The 23,458-nt window shown below is 47.2% G+C and overlaps 2 protein-coding genes across 2 annotated transcripts in view; both read left to right on the plus strand.

The window, feature by feature from the left end:
• The window catches only part of si:ch211-1a19.3 (uncharacterized), a 44,065-nt gene extending 42,249 nt beyond the window's left edge, over window positions 1-1,816 (plus strand). The window contains exons 4-5 of the mRNA XM_061296474.1: window positions 1,191-1,341; window positions 1,421-1,816. Of these exons, the coding sequence (XP_061152458.1) occupies window positions 1,191-1,341 (151 nt within the window). The 3' untranslated portion in view covers window positions 1,421-1,816. The remainder of the gene's footprint in view (window positions 1-1,190; window positions 1,342-1,420) is intronic.
• A 7,119-nt stretch (window positions 1,817-8,935) lies between these two features.
• LOC133166509 (uncharacterized protein K02A2.6-like) lies at window positions 8,936-20,450 on the plus strand. Its single transcript, XM_061296472.1, has one exon. The coding sequence runs from the start codon at window positions 18,240-18,242 to the stop codon at window positions 20,205-20,207; it is 1,968 nt and encodes a 655-aa protein (XP_061152456.1). The 5' UTR covers window positions 8,936-18,239; the 3' UTR covers window positions 20,208-20,450.
• Window positions 20,451-23,458: the final 3,008 nt, after the last annotated feature.

Below are 23,458 nucleotides of genomic sequence, written 5' to 3' on the forward strand. Positions count from 1 at the left end.
GACTCCAGAAATTTTCTTTTAAATGCAGCTTTCCTTTTCGTAGAAGTCGTAGCCTCTTCTTCTTCCGTCTCCTCATTGGGCTTATTTTCTCTTTCCAAAGAAGCTTTCCAAACATCTCTGTTTCTTGCTCATATTTGCTTGCTTTGCGGGCTCGACTGAGGTGACATGTCACGTGACCGAGACGAGCGTCTTGACCTGAACCGACGGATGTAATTGGGAAAAAGAATCACCAATTTTTTCATATTTTTCAAAACAATTTTTTATTCATTTTTGCTAGCTTTGTGGGCTCGACTGGGGAAACATGTCACGTGACCGGGATGAGCGTCTTGACCTGAATTAATTGATCATCGATTAAAAAAAATAAATAAAAAAAATAATTTCTACTATGCGGCTTGGGGGCCCGGTCCGCGGACCGGGGGTTGGGGACCCCTGCATTAGAATGCATGGCTCGTAGTATAGCGGTAAAGCCATCGCCTTGAAAGTGTTTTCTTATTCATTTTTGTCACAGGTTTAATCACGCATTCTACTGTTGTATTTTTTCTTTAATTTTTTTACTGTTTGCAATTTCTTGCAGTTTGTCGGAAATGTAAAGGAGATGTTTTGTTCTGTGTGTTTATTGAGGAATTGAACAGTTTTGCAGTTCGACACTTATTATGTGGCTTGTGACGAATTTGTAGTCAGGAAACACGAGATTAATGAACTGGCTTTGCCCTTACGACCACATCTGGATTCGGGGAGCCAGTACTTGGAAGCGGGTTGAACCGTAACATTGGGAAGCTATGGCAATCTATTTTCCACTTAGACTTGGTACGCATCTATCCAGTGACTTTTCCATCGTAATAAAGTCGTGGAATCTGATTTTCAGAGTCGACACTGGAATATGACTTTTCCCCCACTGTGAAGGGCTGACTCTCGGTTTGGTTCAAATTTGAACACAAAACCAAAATACCGCCCTTGGCTTTGGTGACACTATCAGGACAAAAACATAGCAAAATCATGCTAGTCTTCATTTTTGGGGCCGGGTTGAGTATGTTTGTTCTTTCGTTTGTCTCTAGTTGACTTGTGTTGTTGTGTGTGCCCAATAATCATGGGCGCATTTTTGTACTTTTGCACTCGTGTTTGTGTGTTTTGCGTGTCTGTTCGCACACGCTTTCCTTTGTTGACGCGCATGCTCGCATGTGCTCACGCAGCGTGAAGTGTCAAAAGGCGGCGGCGGCGGCGGCGGAAGCCCCTCCCCCTTCGCCCCAGAACCCGGCGCCACCTGAGTCCCGGTCCGGTAGGCTGTGCACGGCGCCCACCATTGTCGCCTTGCTGTTCGGCTCCCGCCTCCTCGTCAACTGAGTGAGTGACACTTGCCTGCTCACGCCATGATGATGTCATCGCGCGACCGTTTCTAATGCATGCGTGTGTATGTGTGTAGGGGAACCTGACGCAGGAACCCGAGCACTGTGGTTCGATAACGGGTGGACCCTGGAGAGACTATACACTGCTGTACAAGAACACGCGCGCGCACACTCACACATATACACACACATATATACGCACACACACGTACACGTGTACACACACGCACTGCTGTTTTTGAGAAGATGTGGACACATTACTGCCACCAGAGGTCGCCGCTAATTAGCCGAAACCGTTGAAGTCACGCTGAGTATTTATTTCAAAGCGCTCACTACACAAACTGTCGTGTCTCTGCTTCATCCCCAAGCACGCCGTTTGCTCACCCATCCCGCGCTGGGCTGCCGCAATTTCTCATGATCGCAGATAAGAATAGCCATGTCCCTACCGTGGCTAATAAAGACATCTTAAACAACTTTTGTCTTCTCATTGGACGGCGGCAAAATGTTTTACTCCATATGGGCACTTTTACGCTTCCATATTTATGTTCTTTGTCAAACTAGATCTGCCGTTAGTCAAGAATATTATCAAGAATATTTGTTGTTCACCCCTCCGTGAGTCGTCACCTTATCGTGGTGGAGGGGTTTGCGTGCCCCTATGATCCTAGGAGCCATGTTGTTGCTTCATGCCCCTGGTAGGGTCACCCATGGCAAAAGGGTCCTAGGTGAGGGGCCAGACAAAGCACGGCTCACCCAAACCCCTTATGAAGAAAAACACAAATGGACTTAATTTTCCCTTGCCCGGACGCGGGTCACTGGGGTCCCCCTCTGGAGCCAGGCCTGGAGGTGGGGCTCGAAGGCGAGCGTCTGGTGGCCGGGCCTTTGCCCATGAGGCCCGGCCGGGCACAGCCCGAAAAGAAAACGTGGGTCCCCCTTCCCATGGGCTCACCACCTGTAGGAGGGGCCAAAGGGGTCGGGTGCAAAGTGAACTTGGCGGCCGCAAAAGGCGGGGACCTTGGCGGTCCAATCCCCGGCTGCAGAAGCTGGCTCTTGGGACATGGACTGTCACCTCTCTGGCTGGAAAGGAGCCCGAGCTGGTGTGTGAGGCACAAAAGTTCCGACTAGACATACTCGGACTTGCCTCCACACATAGTTTTGGCTCTGGTACAAGCCCTCTTGAGAGGGGCTGGAGTCTCTTCCACTCTGGAGTTGGCCACGGTGAGAGGCATCGAGCAGGTATGGGCATACTTATTGCCCCCCGGCTGGGCACCTGCACATTGGGGTTCACCCAGGTGAACGTCTTCGCCCCACGTCTTCGGGTGGGGGGACGGGTCCTGACGTTTGTGTCTATGCACCAAACAGCAGGTCAGAGTACCCACCCTTCTTGGAGTACCTGGAGGAAGTACTGGAGAGCGCTCCTTCTGGGGCCTCCATCGTTCTACTGGGTGACTTCAATGCTCATGTGGGAAATGACAGTGAGACCTGGAAGGGTGTGATTGGGGGGAACGGCTCCCCGATCTGAACCTGAGGGGTGTTATATTATTGGACTTCTGTGCTCAACACGGGTTTTCTATAATGAACACCATGTTCAAGCATAAGAGTGTCCATGTGTGCACTTGTCACCAGGACACCCTAGGCCGCAGTTCGATGATCGACTTTGTAGTCGTGTCATCGGATTTGCGGCTGCATGTTTTGGACACTCGGGTGAAGAGAGGGGCGGAGCTGTCAACTGATAACCACCTGGTGGTGGGTTGGCTCCGATGGTGGGGGAAGATGCCGGTCCGACCTGGCAGGCCCAAACGCTCTGTGAGGGTCTGCTGGGAACGTTTGACAGAATCCCTTGTCAGGAAGAACTTCAACTCACACCTCCGGCAGAGCTTTTCCCACGTCCCGGGGTAGGCAGGGGTCATTGAGTCCGAGTGGACCATGTTCCGCGCCTCCATTGTTGAGGCGGCCGACCGGAGCTGTGGCCGTAAGGTCATTGGTGCCTGTCGTGGGGGCAATCCCCGAACCCGCTGGTGGACACCGGCGGTAAGGGATGCCGTCAAGCTGAAGGAGTCCTATCGGGCCGTTTTGGCCTGCGGGACTCCCGAGGCAGCTGACAGGTACCGGATGGCCAAGCGGAACGTGGAGATAATAATAATAATAATTAATTAAATTTGTATAGCGCTTTTCAAGAACCCAAAGACGCTTACAGGGAACAAGGCAAAGACATACATGAGGAGGGGGGGGGGGGGTACGGGGAGGAAACAATCGGATAAACTTAAGAAGAGGAAACCAGTTATGGGTAGGGGAGGTCATGAGCTTGGGAGAAGAGGTAAGTTTTTAGACGGGACAAATATGGGGAGTGTGGGTGAGTCACAGACAGACAGGGGGAGAGAGTTCCAGAGTCGGGGTGATGTGCAGGAGAAGGCTCTGTCACCGAAGGATTTGAGTTTGGATTCTGGGACTGTCAGACGTGAAGTATTGGAGGATCGGAGGGGACGGTTGGGGCAGTAAGGGACAAGGAGGTCTGAAAGGTAAGTGGGAGCCAGGTGGTGAAGGGCTTTGAAGGTGAGGAGGAGTATCTTGAAGATGATACGCTCCTTCATGGGGAGCCAGTGAAGAGAGTGGAGAACAGGAGTGATGTGTTCACGGGACCGGGTGTGGGTAAGGAGGCGAGCAGCAGAGTTTTGGACTAGGTGAAGTCTATGGAGTGAGTGAGCAGTGATTCCAGTGAGAAGGGAGTTGCAGTAGTCAAGCCGGGATGAGATGAAGGCGTGGATGAGAGATTCAGCGCCAGGGAGTGAAAGGCAGTGCCGGATTTTAGCGATTCGTCGGAGGTGGAAGTAGGAGGTCTTGACAACTGAGCTAACATGAGGTTGAAAGGACAGTGTGGGGTCAAAAATAACGCCAAGATTGCGTGCCAGAGTGGAGCGAGTGATGTTTGAGGAGTCAATGGTGAGTGTGATGGATCCAGTTTTATTAAGGGAGGATTTAGTGCCTATGAGGAGGAGCTCTGTTTTGTCACTGTTGAGTTTGAGAAAGTTGTGGGTCAGCCATGCTTTTATTGTAGAGTGCAGTGCCCTCAACACCTAGTTGGCGCAGCCTTTGGAGGAGGATGGAATGGTTCACAGTGTCAAATGCTGCGCTAAGGTCAAGTAGTAGTAGGATGTTGAGGGCACCAGAGTCTGCAAAAATGAGGAGATCGTTGGTGACTTTAACTAGAGCTGTTTCAGTGCTGTGAAGTGGGCGGAATCCGGACTGGAAGGGTTCATAGAGGTTGTTGGACTGGAGATGGGTGTGGAGTTGGGCGGAGACAATGCGTTCAAGGGTTTTGGAAAGGAATGAAAGGTTGGAGATTGGACGGTAGTTGGAGAGGTTGAGTGGGTCCAAGGTGGGCTTTTTGAGGATGGGGGTGATGGCTGCGAGTTTATAGACAGTGGGAAAGTGGCCAAGGGATAAATACTGATTAAAAAAGGTGGTGAGGTAGGGGAGGAGGACAGGGAGGCAGGCCTTAGTTAAGGTCGTTGGAAGAGGGTCAAGAGAGCAGGTGGTTGTCTTGGATGAGGTAATGATGTCTAGGATAGTGGAGGAGTCAACAAGGGAGAAGGCAGTGAGAGAGGGAAAGGGCGGGTGGTCAGGAAGGGGGGGCTGGAGGGCAGGGGAGGTGGGGGAGGAGAAGTTATTGATGGTGTCGGTCAGAGAACTGTTGATTTGGGCGATTTTATTGTTAAAGTTGACAAGGAAGGAGTTACAGAGGGCGGGTGAGGAGGGTGGCCTGGTGACCGGTGGCTGGAGCAATTTGTTGAGGGTGGAGAATGTGGCCGTAAAGTCGTTGGTGCCTGTCGTGGCGGCAATCCCCGCGTAACTACTATTAGTTTAAACAATAATTATTTGATTCTGTTAAAAAAAAAAACGTGATAAATTGCAAGTGAATGTTTTGGCGAATCAAATTTCTCCCAACAACCGGAAGTTTTTCCTGGAGTGTTTTGAGGATGCTACAAAGGAGCCGCACGAGTATTTAGTGATAGATCTGTGACACCTTCGTGGCCAGAACAATATAGACTACGTACAGATGTACTACATCAGTGGTCCCCAACCTTTTTTGCGCCACGGACCAGTTACATGTCAGAAATATTTTCGCGGACCGGCATTTATATAAATAAATAATACATTTATATAAATGAATAAATAATACATTTATAATAAATATATAAATACGACGAAATAAAATGATACGACTGACATAAAAACAAGTACAAATGACAAAAATAAAACTCACCATTACGTTGAATTAGTGGGAGCACTGAGTTTGTTTCTCAGAAACGAGCCGGTCCCATCTAGACGTAATCGAAGACAATGACACCCGAAGTGATTAAGGTTTGTCTTTTATTGCAGGATGCTTGGTCTCCATGTGTTGAATCAGTTTTGAATGCTTCATTGCCTGGTTAGTTAGCCTGTCGCCACATATTAGCTTTGCGGGCTCGACTGGGGAAACATGTCACGTGACCGGGACGAGTGTCTTGACCTGAATTAATTGATCGTCAATAAAAAAAATAAAATAAATCTGTGCGGCTTGGCGGCCCGGTACCAAGTGACCCACGGACCGGTACCACTGTACTACATAACCCAGTGGCCTGTAGTTTATATCCCCAAACAATAAAACGATGACGAAGCTTTTAAAAACAAATGCTCCGTTACTCAGGTCTTTGTTTACATTCAAACCGGCCAAACGTAAGCATTTACTCCTCAGAGGTCCTACTAGTTTAGTGAAAGCATTGTGTGAGATTGCTCTGAATCTTCTAAAAGGACATGTACCCTTAAAATCAAAACTCTATAAAAAACTAAAAAAGCAGAAGAAAAATATCCGCTTTTTGGCAGATAAGAAAAATACTCTGAAGAAGAAAAGAGTCGTGTTAGTTTAGAAAGGTGGTTTCATATTGCCTTTACTAGCTGCATTCGCACCTGTTCTGGGAAGCGTTGTTAGTGGTTTTATGAACAAATAATAAAATTAGTTTGAAAACGGCGCAGAAAATGTACCTGGTCTCCCCCTACCAACTCGAGAGGCTACACAAGCCAGCCCCGACCATTCGTGATACAGACGAGTATTCTTTGGATGAAGATATGAAAGAGGTTTTGGATAATGAAAATTTAAATCAATATGAAAAGATCAAAATTTATCAAGCCCTGATGCAGCGTTACATAGGGTTGGTCAAACAAAAAGACTTAGTTACAATTCGCAACGAAGGCAGCGAGGCGTATGAAAGAAAGACGACACATAAGGTGACAGATGAAGATTGGGGGGATATTTTGGACACGATTGGTCCACGTTACCGCCGCAACACCACCACTGCTGAAAAGTTTATCGGCAGAAGATGTAAGGTGGACGCCGCTAAGCGAATTTGTTTTTAGAGGAAAAACTGTCAGGGGCTCACATACAGTATGAGCGATTTGATAAAACATTTAATCGTAACTGGTAAGAAGCTAACTGGTCAACCGATTGGGTGGACAGAGTTTCTGCGTATGTTAGCACAGCTAAATCTACCTAAATCAAGCGTCTCCAACCCCTTGGCTTGTGCTGATTTCAAACGTTTGAAATACGCTAGGGATGAAGATGAGAATGTTTCTCACGCAAAAGATGTAAGCGTGATAGAAAAAGAAAGAAGACGTCGCCGGTAGTAAAATGGGTTAGTTATTAAACGTTAGATACGCTAATGTTGTTACTGAAAAAAAAAGACTAATGACTCTGTAACTCTCTTTAACAATGTTTATTGAATAAAAGGGATTTTTATAAAACATTAACACGGTTTCAGACAATGACATTCTTTCTGCCGACAGCGTGAGGAGGGCGTTCACTTGCCGCTATCAACATCCGTAAGGCGGCGGGCCCTGACAACATCCCGGGTCGAGCGCTGAAGGACTGCGCTGGGGAGCTGACGGGTGTCTTCACGGACATCTTTAACATTTCCCTGCAGCAGGCCATCGTCCCGTCGTGTTTCAAGGCTGCCACCATCGTACCTGTGCCGAAGAAACCCGCTCCGTCCTGCTTCAATGACTACCGCCCCGTGGCACTTACGCCCATCATCATGAAGTGCTTTGAGCGGCTTGTCATGGAACACATCCGATCCGTTCTCCCCCCCCACCATTGACCCCTTCCAGTTTGCGTACCGAGCCAAACAGTCCTCTGAGGATGCCATCTGCTCTGCCCTCCACTCGGCCCTCACCCACCTGGAGAGGAGGGACTCGTATGTGAGATTGCTGTTTGTGGACTTCAGTTCTGCCTTCAACACCATTGTGCCACAACGCCTCATCAGCAAACTTGACACGCTGGGCCTCAGTACCTATCTCTGCAACTGGCTACTGGACTTCCTCTGTCAGAGGCCACAGGTAGTACGTGTTGGCGACAAAATCTCCGCCAGCATCACGCTGAGCACTGGGGCCCCCCAAGGCTGCGTGCTCAGTCCGCTGCTCTTCACCCTCCTGACGCATTACTGCGCTGCAACCTACAGCGACAACCGCGTAGTGAAGTTTGCTGACGACACGACTCTGGTGGGTCTCATCACCAAGGGAGACGAGACTCAGTACAGGCTGGAGGTTGACCTTCTGGCCACGTGGTGCAGGGACAACAACCTCCTGCTGAACGTCGACAAGACCAAGGAGATTGTTGTTGACTTCCGAAAGGGTCACACCCGACACCTGCCTCTGACCATCGACGGTGCTGTGGTGGAGAGAGTGAGCAGCGCCAGGTTCCTGGGGGTGCACATCAGTGAGGATCTCTCCTGGTCCACCAACACCGCATCATTGGCGAAGAAGGCCCAGCGCCGCCTGTACTTCCTCCGGCTGTCATGACTACGTTTTACCGTGGCACCATTGAGAGCTCCTCTCCAGCTGTATTGCTGTTTGGGGTGGCAGCTGCACTGACTACAACTTGAAGGCCCTGCAGGGCATAGTGAGCACGGCTGGTAAGATTATTAGTGCTTCACTCCCCTCCTTGAAGGACATTTACACCTCCCATCTCACCCGCAAGGCGACCGCGATTGTGAGTGATGTGAGTCACCCCGCTCACTCTTTGTTCGATCTTCTGCCCTCAGGGAAGAGGTACAGGAGCCTGCGCTCCCGCACCACCAGACTCACCAACAGCTTTGTACTCCAGGCTGTTAGGATCCTGAACTCTCTCCCCCTTTCTGTGTAGTGTCCTGTACTTTTGCGCTATGCTTACTGTCTGCTGTATGCACACTTGCTCCGTTTTTTTTCTCCTCTTATTTATTGGGTTATTTGTTTATTTATCATTTATTCATCACTCTTATTATTTATTGTTTGTGCCTTCTTGTTTTTATTTTGTGTCGTTTACTTGTATGTCTATCGTGTGCTGTGTCTCGTCACCGTGGGATAGAGGAAACGTAATTTCGGTTTCTTTGTGTGTCTTGACATGTGAAGAGATTGACAATAAAGCAGACTTTGACTTTGACTTTAAATTTATCCAATGAACACGATGTTTGTCCGCCGCACATTCAATCTGGTCTTCGACATTTTTTGACAAACTCGCTAACCATTGCGTCGTTATTCAGAGGATCAAGACTATAATGCGTCATCACTTCACGGTAGGCCAGACCCCACCCTCGTTGAGCTAGATAATACACACAATGCACAGATGTCGGTCAATTCGTGTTGCAGTTGCCCGTTGTGGTATTCCAAACGATTAGGATGCTTCTTCAGAAATCTGTATAGACTTGACGGGTAATAAAGACTGTCCGGTGGCAGACCAAAAGGATCAAAGAATGTGGCCGAACCATCAGATTCTAAAGTCAAAGCGAGCCAGTGCTCGCCGGGGAGGTGCCTTGGATGCGTATTTACAATATAGTGTCTAGGGAGGGTGTCTTTGACGTCAGCTAACTCGTCTGATGCGAAAACACCTCCAAACAGTGCTCTTTGCATCCGGGTCATAATCAAGTCCAATTCACGACCGTTCATAGCGTTAATAATAGTCCATCAATACTTCCCTCTTGGCATTAATTTTAATAAGGGAATCATAAACCGCGTATACAATAAGCGGGGCTGTGTGTGGGGGGGGCGTACGGAACCGTAAATCTAATCTTCAAACGCCATTATTTACGGGTGATAAAGCTCCAGAGTCATCCGCTTGACTTAAATTGAAGACAAAAAGTGAGTAGCCTTGACTAAAATCCTGTTGATCGATACGAAGAGGTAAATCTTTCAAAAAACACCCTGTCGCTCTGTATAGATTATGAAATTCGTGTGTACAAAATCCAGCTTCGAAATTGGGCTGAAATGCTTTTGCAGGTATTTGTCGACCTTCATGGCTAAGAGCCAAGTACTCTGTTATGATGCAAAAAATTAAACGGGTCTAAATCTCGCCATCCCATGAAGCTGTTATGATTCACCATAGCTAATACAATTTGTTTAGGAATATGTCCGAGGAAGAGGTTGTCTTGGTGACAAAATCCGCGAGTTTTGAGAATGTCTCCATATTGACTCTGCTTAACGGATACAAGAATTTACCTTTCTGTAAAGCGGCTTCATGTCCGATCGAAACGGCTGGTGAGGTAACCCTAACCCTAACCCTTTCTTCACAAAATGTGAGGCTCCTAGTATCTTGAGACACGAATCGCTGTCTGGAGCGTTCATGAGGCAAAAATCATCAGGAGCTCTAGTTAACTTCAGGCACAGATCCACATTATTCAATAGATGGCGTTCAGAAAAGAAAATATCACCATGAAGCGGTCCAGTTACGTGAAACTCACGTGACCCCGGTGTTAGAGAGGTGCTCACTCTAACTTATTTTGCAAGAACCACTCGGAGACAAGTTAGTCGTTTTAGACATCTGCAGGCGGAGAGTTCACTCGTCGCTGTGCTTACAACGATGGTCGAATGAAGTCTGACTCTCGCTTCCCACAAGAGCATCTTTATTACGAGAAAAAGGGTGGGGTGACAGTGGACTGAATAGACAAGTTAAAGCCCTTGACCTCTAGATTAGCAGAGCAGGGGATGTTTTACGACATTGTGTAGGATGAGACAAGCTAGGTTATTTATTACTGGTTACACACCAACATAAGCATAAAACTAATCTACCTAGGTTATTTATTACCGGTTACATACATTCCAACATAATCATATGATCAAGATAGTTTTGGAAAACCCTGACATATCCCTCCTGTTTTATTATATGATTATGTCAACCCAATCCACAAACACAAGCAAGAAAATATAAAGAAGAATAGTAAAAATAAAAAAAAAACTAACAAAAATGATCAATAAAAACAGAGATGACAGCGGACGGGTCGGGGAACGTGTAGGGTGAAACACGACAAAAACAACAACCAATGATAGCAACAACTTCCAGTGAAGATGAGGTTTTCCCTCAATACTCCAGTTCAAACTTATTGTGTGATCTAAAAACCTGCTGGCCGATGTTAATATGCAGGAAAAGTCTCACACGGTCCCTCTGCCTTAGGCGACCAGAACGCTATCAATAAAAAATATAAATAAAGCCACGATCCGTTCCGAATGAAGTAGGTCCCGTCCAATGGTACAGCCATGTTGGCAGGAGAGCCCTTACGCCTTGAAATGGCTCACCCATCCTGGCACACAGCGGTGATGTCCAAAGCTCCCATCCAGTTCCCTCCTGGAGAGCAGTTGTCGTGAATGCATTCGTGGGTCTTGTTTTCTTGGATGAAACACGTGTAGTCCATTCCAGGTAGCGTCCTGGTTTAGGCCACTTGTGGCATCTGTCGTCCTCCAACAGTCACATTGGGATTAATCCAAAAGAGTTTGATCACAGATTAATTCCTGCGAGTCCAGGGCGGTAGGGGTAGCATCACTGACTGTGACAGCACAGTGTTGATATCCAACTCCTCCCATAGATGCCATACATTTTGCTTCAGTGACATTCATTGCTCTGGCCTCCAAGTCAACTTGTGTGGAGCAAGGGGAGTTTTTGGAAACACAGATAACATCCCTCCTGTGTGTGCGCTCTTACAGCGACCTTCACATACCGGTACCAAGTGTTGGTTTCGTATGGGTTTCTGGGGTCCCATGACCAGTCCTCAAAGTTCTCACCGTGTGACCATCGTTTTCCACGGTCAACATTGACACTTGGTCTGTTCAGATGTGTCCATAGACTATAGCATGCTCCAACCACAACGCAGCAGAGGATCCACCTGGCATGTGGAGCCACGTTGCTACTAAGATGACAGGAACACCGAGACATACCCCCGCCTAGCGGAGTTGGGATCGTTGTTCGTAGACTTCGCCACCACCCCGAAATGAGGGGTCCAGCACTCCCTGTAGCTTGCAGTGGCTGAGGTGAATCCAGCTGGGTCGTACAGCGAGCTTCACTGCGGTGGGGGAAGTCAGCAAGACTTGGAATGGTCCCTCCCACCATGGCTGGCCCAGTTCTTTCTTTTGATGACCTTGATGTAGACCCAGTCTCCTGGATTGATGGGGTTGTCGACCTGTGAGGAGGAAAGATCAGGCGGCAGTAAATTTGCATTTGACACATCCTTCAGTCTGAGTGCCCTGATCATGCTACCTATGTTCTTCGTCTGCTTTTTGCAACTCTTGTAGTCAATTGTAATGCCCTTTTGAACGAGGCAGATAGGAATGTTTGAAAGAAGAGTTTGAGCACTTCCTAATGATTCCTCCTAACCAAAGACCGTTCATGACAGGGGCTTTCCCATTTATTGCCTCCTGTCTTAAAGGAGATTCCCTTATCCATGCCGTCTTCTTCCTAACACGTTCGCACCCACACAGGTTGTGCACATAAACGCACACACACCGAGCGCGCACCCAAGGCTCAGATGAACGACAACAGCCCGACACAATTTTACAGAGATTACGCCCTAATACAGAACACACAAAGGTATTCCATACATCTCTCATGTAGCTTCTTTTGATAGAACCTCCTATTGGTAACTGTATAGGGGACCGTTTAGCATATAATCCCTTACTCAACTCCCTTGCTTCTACTTTTCCATGTCGGTGCAGTCGTAAGTGATCCCTATTGCAGTCATTGTCTTGTTAACTGTCGCCTTGTGCGACTCCTATGCATGATTGTGTGAAAGTCAAAAATTTAACGTATCCAACTTTCTGACCACCCAAAATCCACTGTGGTGCAACAAATTTACTATTTTATTGAGTAGGTACATTGAGCAACCTAGCTTCCTCTTGACTGAATTCACTTTAGTCCAAATGTCCTATTATAAAATGTATCTAACTCAATTTCTACTTCTTATGCCTGATGAGCCAAAACATCAGATCTCGCTCTTGTTTCTCACCATTTTAGCCTATTTGTTTTGTCCAATCTGTTCAATCTCTGACCATGATGCTTCTCTCTGTAGCTCTACGCATTATTAAATTTTTATCAAATCTCCTCAGTTCTGTCAAACTCAGCGCACAATGAAGCTCCTGTCCACTTTGACCCAAGCCCCACCAAGTCTAGCCAAGCCACAGCAAGGAGTGCGATTTGGCCGTCGGCCACTTCATGTCCATGTGTCTTCTGCTGCAAGTTGGTGTTCTTTTGTTGTTGCTTCAGAGCCAACCCATCCATCACTCTCGAATGAGTCCATTGTTCAAATGAGTCAATTTTCAACATTGTGAGTTCCTCCGCTTCTCACTGTCTTTTCTCGTCCCCGAGGATGTCGTCTTTCCTCCGGAGTGTACTTGCCCCCCTCCAAGCCCAACAACAGTCTTTCTCTGTCCTTGCCAAAGGTCAAAGGTGCCTCAAAGCCAGGCACCGTTTTGTAGACGTCCACGGCTGCAGGCAGTCTCGGGATCGAGTTTCAGGGATCCTGGCGCTGAGAGTGACAGACTGGGACATCAAACTTGTAACCAAATGTAGCTGCTGCTAGTAACGTTTGTTTACCAAACTTCAAATTCTCCTAGTAACAGCAATCTCGTCTTTATATTGTAAGTCCTGCAACTCATCCTATTTTCGAGCTACGTTCTGTCTATAGTTCCAATTCAATGAGACAGTACATTGTCTTCAGTATCATTATTCAAAATTAACTCAACGAGGTCTGCGTTCCACATCTAGCCCTGATCTATGTCTTGAACTCTCAAACGTTATTACTTGTGTCATGCTTGCTCAAAAATGTGACTTAGAATATGGTGCTGTGAATTGCTGTGATCCCGCTTCTTAGTTCTTCTTTCTCATGCTCCTGTTAGCCTGCAATTGTCCAAATCAATAATGTTGTTGTCTTTCTTTTGAACCTCTAAATCTCTCGTGTTGCTAACCTATCTACACCAGGAAGGGTCTTGAAGAAAGGACCAACAGATTACTCCCAATATCTCCTCATTATTTATGAGTTAGCTTCCCTTTCCTCACTCGGGTGCATATCTTGTCAGTTGTTAATGGAAACCAGATGTCTCGTGCCAATGAGATCATGGACTAAGGCCCAAACAATCCCGCACGAACTTGACCCGAAACATGACCCGGTCACACTTAGGCTTACTAGTGAGATATACATTGCATGATACCAGAATAGAAATTTACCACAGTATGACACCAAATGTATTAGAAAATCCATATGTCGTAAAGTGTTGTATTATTACTATCTTCCACTATCTGTCCTATTCACTCCCTCCTTCTAAGGCTTGGCAACGCCCATGCCTCACACCTTGACAAACGTTTTGGGAGAATGTGTTCTTTACTACATATGATTCCATCATTTAATTTGACTTTCTTTCCAAAACGCTTCTCAATTTCCCAGTTCACACATCTTCTGCATGTGTTACTGGTTCTCCAGTTTCTTCTCTAGTTAATTATTAATCCAAAAGCTATGTTTTTCATTTTAGCATTCAATTTACTCAAAACCACTCTTCCAGTAAAGTCGCTCTACTAATTTTCCATAGTAGTCGCCAACAGCTTCAACCATTCAACCTGTATTTTCCTATCATTCAAGGCAATCATTCATCAATGCTCATTTGCATCTCACACAGTCTCCAAAAAGGAGTCTTTCCATCACATTGGTCTCAATTCATTCAAGCTCACCACACAACATTCATATACCATTTTCAACTCAAGGTTCCTGATAGAACAATCCACCAATCCAAAAAAAAACCTCAACTCATAAGAACTACTGGCAAATTAATCTGAATTTTTCTTTGTTTTTAGATTTAACGAACTCAATTTCTCAGATTTAGCTCGCATATAGCAATTTGTATAATTTTATAACACCATCAGTCAATTATTCCTATTAAATGTAGCATTGCAATGTCTTAAATTCACAATTTTGCTTCTTCCAATTCCTGAAAGCATGTTCTGTCGTTTTTTTTTTTTAATTTCTCATGAGGGCTCGACACTTAACATGCACTAGTGTGGATCAATTTCTGCTCGCAAACACATTTTTCTCTTTTCCTCTCATTTTTATCTTTCCAAATCGTTTCTGTTCTGCGGTGCAAATTGGATAGACCACAGTCTAGCAAATTTCTTTACACTAAAAGTTTAGCCAATCTTCATCATTTTAACACACATGCACAGCTCTCGCGCGCGTAGGGCATGTCCCAGCACCAATAATTCGTCACAGGCTGGCCATTTCCTGTGGTCCATCATGAGCTAGTCCCTCCCACGCACACAAGGACAGTACATTCTAATTTTTTATTTATATTCAAGTTGCATTCATTTACCACTTGACTAACTTTAGTGTACACACACAATTTGATCTCTGGTCATTTGTCATTGGGCATACAAACAGCATTGTACAGCATACTTCTTGTATGGACATGAGCTCTAATAATCCAAAATAAATGTTCCAATAATCTAACAATGACATGTTTTGCTGTCATAATGGCATCTATTCTTCTCCGTATTAGCATGAGGGGTCAAAGTGGAGGAAGCTTGTCATGCTGTAAATGTGACTTTTCCTCTGCCACTTCCTCCGCCCTTTGATTGGTACAGTTTTACACGACGACACACTCTTGCCAAGTGTCCCCGTTCCCCATAATTTCAACAGTCCAAATTTGATGTCGAGTTTGAATTGAATGGCGGCCTGCGGCCTTGTTGGTCTCTAACTCTTCCTCTGCCCCTTTGGGAACTTTGGAAGATGACCGTTGTATCTTCATCTAGATCACTACCATCATCATCTAGATGAAATACATCAGAACTTTTGCCTTTTTGGATCACTTTTTTAGCATGTCTGGCCCACTGCATAGTCGTTGTATACAAGTTTTGCACACGAGCGGAATGCCTCTCTTGCTCTTCTGCTTGAGCTGCGGCTGGAGCCGTGGCCGGGACAGTGCGCCTGCGCACTGTGGTCTCATTGTCTTCCGGCCTGACAAACAAAAAAAACATCTTTTGTCTTTTGGATTTATTCTCTTCTCTCTTGTGAAGCTTTCAACCACAGTCTAGCACAATTCAACTCTCAACTTCCCTTCTACTCCATACTTTTTCTTCCACATTGGCATGTATTGCATACAATTAAGAAATCTACTCACCATGAACTTCTCATCTCCTTCAAGAGCTAGAGATTTATCGTTCCTTTTTCCCATCTTAATTTTAGTAGTTCTAGTTCATCCAATTTTTTTTCTTCTTTGAGGATCCTCAATGCAGGTTTAAATTGATCTTTCAACAGATTACTAGCCCGTGTTATTGCCGTGGATCAAGGCTAGAACTGCTTTTTAGTCAATTTATCCTTCCGGTCACACTCAACCACACAACTTTCATGCAAACAGCTTAGAAAAACAGACAAAAAAAAACCCAAAAAAAAGAGTCTACGCCCTTCTTCAATTAAGAAAAAGAAGCTCTGTTTTTTCTTAGCCCGTTCCTTCCACTGGGACAAGAATCCCAGCTGTTTCTTAGCTTGAAAAAACCAAAGCCGTATCTCTCATAGCTCGGACAAACCAAAGCTGTATATCTCGTGCATCTTTAATTTTTTACGCGTTTCGTAGCTCGAACAAATCAAAGCCGTATCTCATAGCTTGGACAAACCAAAGCCGTACCTCATAGCTTGGACAAACCAAAGCCGTATCTCATAGCTCGGACAAACCAAAGCCGTATCTCATAGCTCGTACCAGGGCTGTGGACTCGGTTCGGACTCGGGGACTCGGACTCGGTCTGACTCGGTCATTTTTGCCGGACTCGGACTCAGTGCTGATTTTGACCGAGTCCACCGAGTCCGACAATAAAAAAAAAAAAAGAGGCAAGACGCAGCCAGAGTGTCACGTTACAGTCAGCGCGGTAGGAGTTGTAAGAAGCAGTAAAAACTCCACCAAACTCGCCGTAATGACCCGTGATATATGTTATATCCTTACTATTTTCCAGGTTCTTAAATAGCAAAAATAGGTCGGACAACGACGTGAATGATAACTGCTTTATTCCTTACTCACAGTAGGGATGGGCGGATCGATACCAAAATATCGATATATCGATCCAGGCTGCTCATTTTTGAGTATCGATCTCCCTAGCTAAAATATCGATACTTACAATTATTTAATTATATTTATCCTCATTTTTTTCTGCTCCAATTTGACGACTTGCACTCATGCTAGCACTACTTTTCTTTCCGCCGGCTGCACCGGCGTGTCCTGCTCTGCTCCCGCCCCCTTTTCTCACAAGCCAAGCCCTCCTCCTCCGCCCCCCGTTCCAATCCAAACAAACACAAACAAGCATGGCCACGGCGGCGGCCCAATTCGAACGCAAGAGAAGTCTGGTTTGGGGATATTATATTTTACTTAATAACAACGAGGCAAAATGTGAAATATGTCACAAAACAATTAAATATTGTGGCAACACCACAAACTTGACAAAACATTTAAGCAAAATTCACCCCACGGTTCATGAAGAGCTGCAGTTGAAACGTGCCGCAGACACTAAGGCAGCGACGGAAAACCCTGCAGCCACACCGAGGCTAAGGTACCAAAGTACCTTAGAAGCAGCGTTTCAGAAAGGCAAGACATATCCAGGTATCAGGTGCTAACCAAAAATCGTAAGCATTTGTGGTTGATGTGCTATTTGAAGCAATAATTACTACGCTTTAGTCAGTCATTTATAAATAAAGTTTTCCCCTTTTCAATTTGTGGTCGAAAGCCATACGTTTTATTTGTAACTCCACTTCCTATAAACAACACTAAAGTATTACAATATTAAATGTAAGTATCCAGTGGCTTTACAAATTGATAGTTTTGCTGCTCATGACGATCAAGCCCTGCATCTCTGTTGGTACCATGTCTCTTTTTAGATTAGTATACTAAAAGACAAAACTTTTTCCCAACAACAGAGAGAGAGAGAGAAAAAAGTAAAGAATAGCTCCTTTTTATTAAAGTTATACTATTAATATGCATCTTCCACTAATGTACTTATGTCTAAAAAGGTTAATAATTCATGTACATGACGTAATACTTTTTTCTACAAAATTCAATAGATGACTCTCCAAGAGCAAGAATGCCACTGCATTTAAATTGTTTTTTTTGGCGGGAAATTACACTTCCGGTATCGATATCGGATCGAATATCGGGTATTTTGGGTAGGAAATACTTGGTATCGGATCGATTCCAAAATCATTGGTATCGCCCATCCCTAACTTACAGTGCGTTCACAGGGCGTACCACAACAACACAGAATGCGCCTGTGGTGTATTGATTTGGTAATGTTGGTTGGTATAAGTATTATTTCAGTGCTTATTTGCTGCCAATGTGATACTTCTACTTTTACCCAGTAGAGGGCGCACTCGCCTAGAGTTGACTACTGAGGATTGATGTTAGACAGAAGAAGTTGTACAAGAGAGAAAACCTGTGCTTGTACTGTGTGTGCCGTTCTATTAAAAAGTGTGCGCGTCATTACGGCCACGATATAAAATATTTCTGGCGACGAGGATAAACAAAGTTTGGAAGAAAGGACGTGTTGTTCGGACGACAAGGACTTAAAAAGGGAGGAGTACCAAGTACCGTGAAAGTTTGTAAAAGATGGCGACCATTGGCACTCTGGCGGCGTTTGATGCGAAAAATCAAAGCTGGGAAGAATACTGTGAAATAATGGATCAGTTTTTTGAGGCCAATGAGATTGATGATGGGGATAAGCAGAGAGCTATTCTCCTCAGTGTTGTCGGCGCATCTACATACAGTTTAATGCGGAATCTCCTTAGTCCAAATAAACCAAAAGAGAAGACTTACGGCGAGCTGGTGGCACTACTAAAAAACCACTTCGACCCAAAGCCAAGTGAAATCGTCCAGAGGTACAAGTTTGATTCTCGCAGTCGTAAGCCAAATGAGTCGGTGATGGAGTACGTAGCGGAGCTGCGGAGGCTGGCCCAGGACTGTAATTATGGCAACACCTTGGAGCAAAAGTTGAGAGACAGGATCGTTTGTGGAATAAATGATGATCGGATTCAAAGAAGACTCCTGGCAGAAGCAGATCTAACGTGTGAGAAGGCTTTGTCCATTGCAGTTGCGGCAGAAACAGCAACTAAAAATGCGCAAGACCTGCAGAATCCGTGCACCACTGCGAAGTGCTTCAAAGTAAACAAAGGCCCGCAGCAGCGAGGCAAGTTCAAGTGCGGAAATGTTCAGGAGTGCTATCGTTGCAAAGGACAACACAACGCTGCAGAATGTAAGTTTAAACAAGAAAAATGTCATGCATGTGGAAAAGTGGGTCATATTGCCAGAGCCTGCAGAAATAAAAGCAAACAAAAGAGATATGTAGTAAATGTAGTAAAAAAGGAGCAGTCTCGTTCAAGTTATCGGTCACATAACGTTCAAGAGCGACCAGAGGACAGTGATACAGATAGTTCGGAAGAAGATTCCTTTCCTTTACAAAATATAAAGTTTAAGCTTGGACGTATGAGTGAAATATACCTGAGAAAAGTTGATCCGTATACAGAGAGCATGAAACTAAATGGGAAGAGAGTTCAGTTTGAGATTGACACAGGTTGCAGTCTCACAGTAATGAGTGAGAAGACATTCCTAACAACATGGAGAACCAACAAGACTCCTTGTATTAAACCAGTACGACTCAAGTTGGAGACATACACTGGGGATCGAGTTGAAGTTGTGGGAGCAGCTCAAGTCCAAGTCAAGTACAAAAAGCAAAGAGCTAAACTGCCCCTAGTGGTTGTGAAAGGAGATGGTCCCTCATTACTAGGCAGATGCTGGCTAGAGGACATTCAGCTGAATTGGAAAGAAATAAAAGCCAGACACAAAGAAAGACAAGTACATCAGATACACACAGACCAGGAAACAGTGGAAACAAAAGCGACCTTACAAGAAGTACTGTGCAAACATGATGAAGTTTTCAAGGAGGAGCTGGGCACTTTAAAGGGCACCAAAGCCACTATTCATGTGAAGGGAAATGCTGTTCCGCGCTTCTTCCGTCCAAGGTCTATTCCTTATGCCATGAGAGCAAAAGTGGATGAGGAAATTGACAGACTGTTAAAAGAAGACATTATCACACCAGTTAAGTACTCAGAATGGGCAGCACCAGTGGTACCTATCCTGAAACCAGTGGGCACAGTCAGATTATGTGGAGATTATAAACTAACATTAAACACCGTGTCATCCCTTGAGCAGTATCCGATACCCAGAGTTGAGGATTTGTTCAATGCACTTGCAAAGGGTAAGCAGTTCTCTAAGTTAGACATGAGTCATGCTTATCAACAGATACCTATGGATGAGGACTCCAAGAAATACCTCACCGTGAATACGCACAGGGGATTGTTCACCTACAACAGGCTTCCATTCGGTGTGGCCTCTGCCCCGGCCATATTTCAGAGAACGATGGAGAGTCTTTTATGTGGGATTCCTCTAGTAGCTGTGTATCCATCCATCCATCCATCCATCCATCCATCCATCTTCTTCCGCTTATCCGGGGTCGGGTCGCGGGGGCAGCAGCTTCAGGAGGGACTCCCAGACTTCCCTCTCCCCAGCCACTTCATCTAGCTCATCCCGGGGGATCCCAAGGCGTTCCCAGGCCAGCTGAGAGACATAGTCTCTCCAGCGCGTCCTGGGTCGTCCCCGGGGTCTCCTACCGGTGGGACATGCCCGGAACACCTCCCCAGGGAGGCGTCCAGGAGGCATCCTGATGATATGCCCGAGCCACCTCATCTGGCTCCTCTCTACGTGGAGGAGCAGCGGCTCTACTCCGAGTCTCTCCCGGATGACCGAACTTCTCACCCTATCTCTAAGGGAGAGCCCGGACATCCTGCGGAGAAAACTCATTTCGGCCGCTTGTATCCGGGATCTCGTTCTTTCGGTCACGACCCATAGCTCGTGACCATAGGTGAGGGTAGGAGCGTAAATCGACCGGTAAATTGAGAGCTTTGCCTTTTGGCTCAGCTCTCTCTTTACCACGACGGACCGGTACAAAGTCCGCATTACTGCCGACGCTGCACCGATCCGCCTGTCGATCTCGCGCTCCATCCTCCCCTCACTCGTGAACAAGACCCCAAGATACTTAAACTCCTCCACTTGGGGCAGGATCTCATCCCCGATCCGGAGAGGGCATTCCACCCTTTTCCGATCGAGGACCATGGACTCGGATTTGGAGGTGCTGACCCTCATCCCGACCGCTTCACACTCGGCTGCGAACCGCTCCAGTGAGAGCTGGAGATCACGGCCTGAAGAAGCCAACAGCACCACGTCGTCTGCAAAAAGCAGAGACGCGATGCTGAGGTCCCCAAACCGGACACCCTCAACGCCTCGGCTGCGCCTAGAAATTCTGTCCATAAAAACTATGAACAGAATCGGTGACAAAGGGCAGCCTTGGCGGAGTCCAACCCTCACTGAGAACGAATCCGACTTACTGCCGGAAATGCGGACCAAACTCTGGCATCGATGATACAGGGACCGAACCGCCCTTATCAGTTGGCTCGGTACCCCGTACTCCCGAAGCACCCCCCAGAGAACCTCCCGAGGGACACGGTCGAACGCCTTCTCCAAGTCCACAAAACACATGTGGACTGGTTGGGCGAACTCCCATGCACCCTCGAGGATCCTGCTGAGGGTGAAGAGCTGGTCCACTGTTCCACGGCCAGGACGAAAGCCACACTGTTCCTCCTGAATCCGAGGTTCGACCTCCCGACGGACCCTCCTCTCCAGCACCCCTGAATAGACCTTCCCAGGGAGGCTGAGGAGTGTAATTCCCCTGTAGTTGGAACACACCCTCCGGTCCCCCTTCTTAAAGAGGGGAACCACCACCCCAGTCTGCCAATCCAGAGGCACTGTCCCCGATGTCCACGCGATGCTGTAGAGACGTGTCAGCCATGACAGCCCCACAACATCCAGAGCCCTTAAGAAATCCGGGCGGATCTCATCCACCCCCGGGGCCTTGCCACCGAGGAGTTTTTTAACTACCTCAGTGACTTCAACCCCAGAGATTGGAGAGTCCGCCTCAGAGTCCCCAGGCCCTGCCTCCACAATGGAAGGCGTGTCGGTGGAATTGAGGAGGTCTTCGAAGTATTCTCCCCACCGACACACGACGTCCCTAGTCGAGGTCAGCAGCACGCCATCTCCACTGTAAACAGTGTTGACGTTGCACTGCTTCCCCCTCCTGAGACGCCGGATGGTGGACCAGAATTTCCTCGAAGCCGTCCGGAAGTCATTCTCCATGGCCTCGCCAAACTCCTCCCACGCCCGGGTTTTTGCCTCAGCAACCGCCGAAGCCGCGTTCCGCTTGGCCATCCGGTACCTGTCAGCTGCCTCGGGAGTCCCGCAGGCCAAAACGGCCCGATAGGACTCCTTCTTCAGCTTGACGGCATCCCTTACCGCCGGTGTCCACCAGCGGGTTCGGGGATTGCCGCCACGACAGGCACCAATGACCTTACGGCCGCAGCTCCGGTCGGCCGCCTCAACAATGGAGGCGCGGAACAAGGTCCACTCGGACTCAATGTCCCCCGCCTCCCCCGGGACCTGGGAAAAGTTCTGCCGGAGGTGGGAGTTGAAGCTCTTCCTGACAGGGGATTCCGCCAGACGTTCCCAGCAGACCCTCACAGAACGTTTGGGTCTGCCAGGTCGGACCGGCATCTTCCCCCACCATCGGAGCCAACCCACCACCAGGTGTCATCAGTTGACAGCTCCGCCCCTCTCTTCGCCCGAGTGTCCAAAACATGCGGCCGCAAATCCGATGACACGACTACAAAGTCGATCATCGAACTGCGGCCTAGGGTGTCCTGGTGCCAAGTGCACACATGGACACCCTTATGTTTGAACATGGTGTTCATTATAGAAAATCCGTGTCGAGCACAGAATTCCAATAATAGAACACCGCTCGGGTTCAGATCGGGGGGGCCGTTCCTCCCAATCACGCCCTTCCAGGTCTCACTGTTATTGCCCACGTGAGCATTGAAGTCACCCAGTAGAACGATGGAGTCCCCAGAAGGAGCGCTCTCCAGCACCTCCTCCAGGGACTCCAAAAAGGGTGGGTACTCTGAACTGCCGTTTGGTGCATAGACACAAACAACAGTCAGGACCCGTCCCCCCACCCGAAGGCGGAGGGAGGCTACCCTCTCGTTCACCGGGGTGAACCCCAATGTGCAGGCGCCCAGCCGGGGGGCAATAAGTATACCCACACCTGCTCGACGCCTCTCACCGTGGGCAACTCCAGAGTGGAAGAGAGTCCAGCCCCTCTCGAGAGGGCTTGAACCGGAACCCAAACTGTGCGTGGAGGCAAGTCCGACTATATCTAGTCGGAACTTTTCTGCCTCGCACACCAGCTCGGGCTCCTTTCCAGCCAGAGAGGTGACATTCCATGTCCCAAGAGCCAGCTTCTGCAGCCGGGGATCAGACCGCCAAGGTCCCTGCCTTTGGCCGCCGCCCAGCTCGCACTGCACCCGACCCCTTTGTAGCTGTGTATCTAGATGATATATTGGTAAGTGGCATGGACCAATCTGATCACCTAAAAAACCTAGACTCTGTGCTAAACAGATTGAAAGAAGCGGGACTACGCCTTAGGAGAAACAAGTGTACGTTCCTTCAAGATGAAGTGGAGTACTTGGGCTACAAAGTCGATGCACAAGGATTACACCCCATTGCCCAAAAGGTCAAAGCAATCCAAGATGCTCCTGCCCCAGCAAATGTTTCAGAGCTGAAATCATTCTTGGGATGGTTAAACTACTACAACAAGTTTCTTCCAAACCTGGCAACCCTGTTGGCACCATTACATGAGTTATTGAGACATGATGTTCGTTGGAAAT

This window comes from Syngnathus typhle, linkage group LG14 (assembly GCF_033458585.1).
Source record: "Syngnathus typhle isolate RoL2023-S1 ecotype Sweden linkage group LG14, RoL_Styp_1.0, whole genome shotgun sequence".
NCBI classification, from domain to species: Eukaryota; Metazoa; Chordata; class Actinopteri; order Syngnathiformes; family Syngnathidae; genus Syngnathus; species Syngnathus typhle.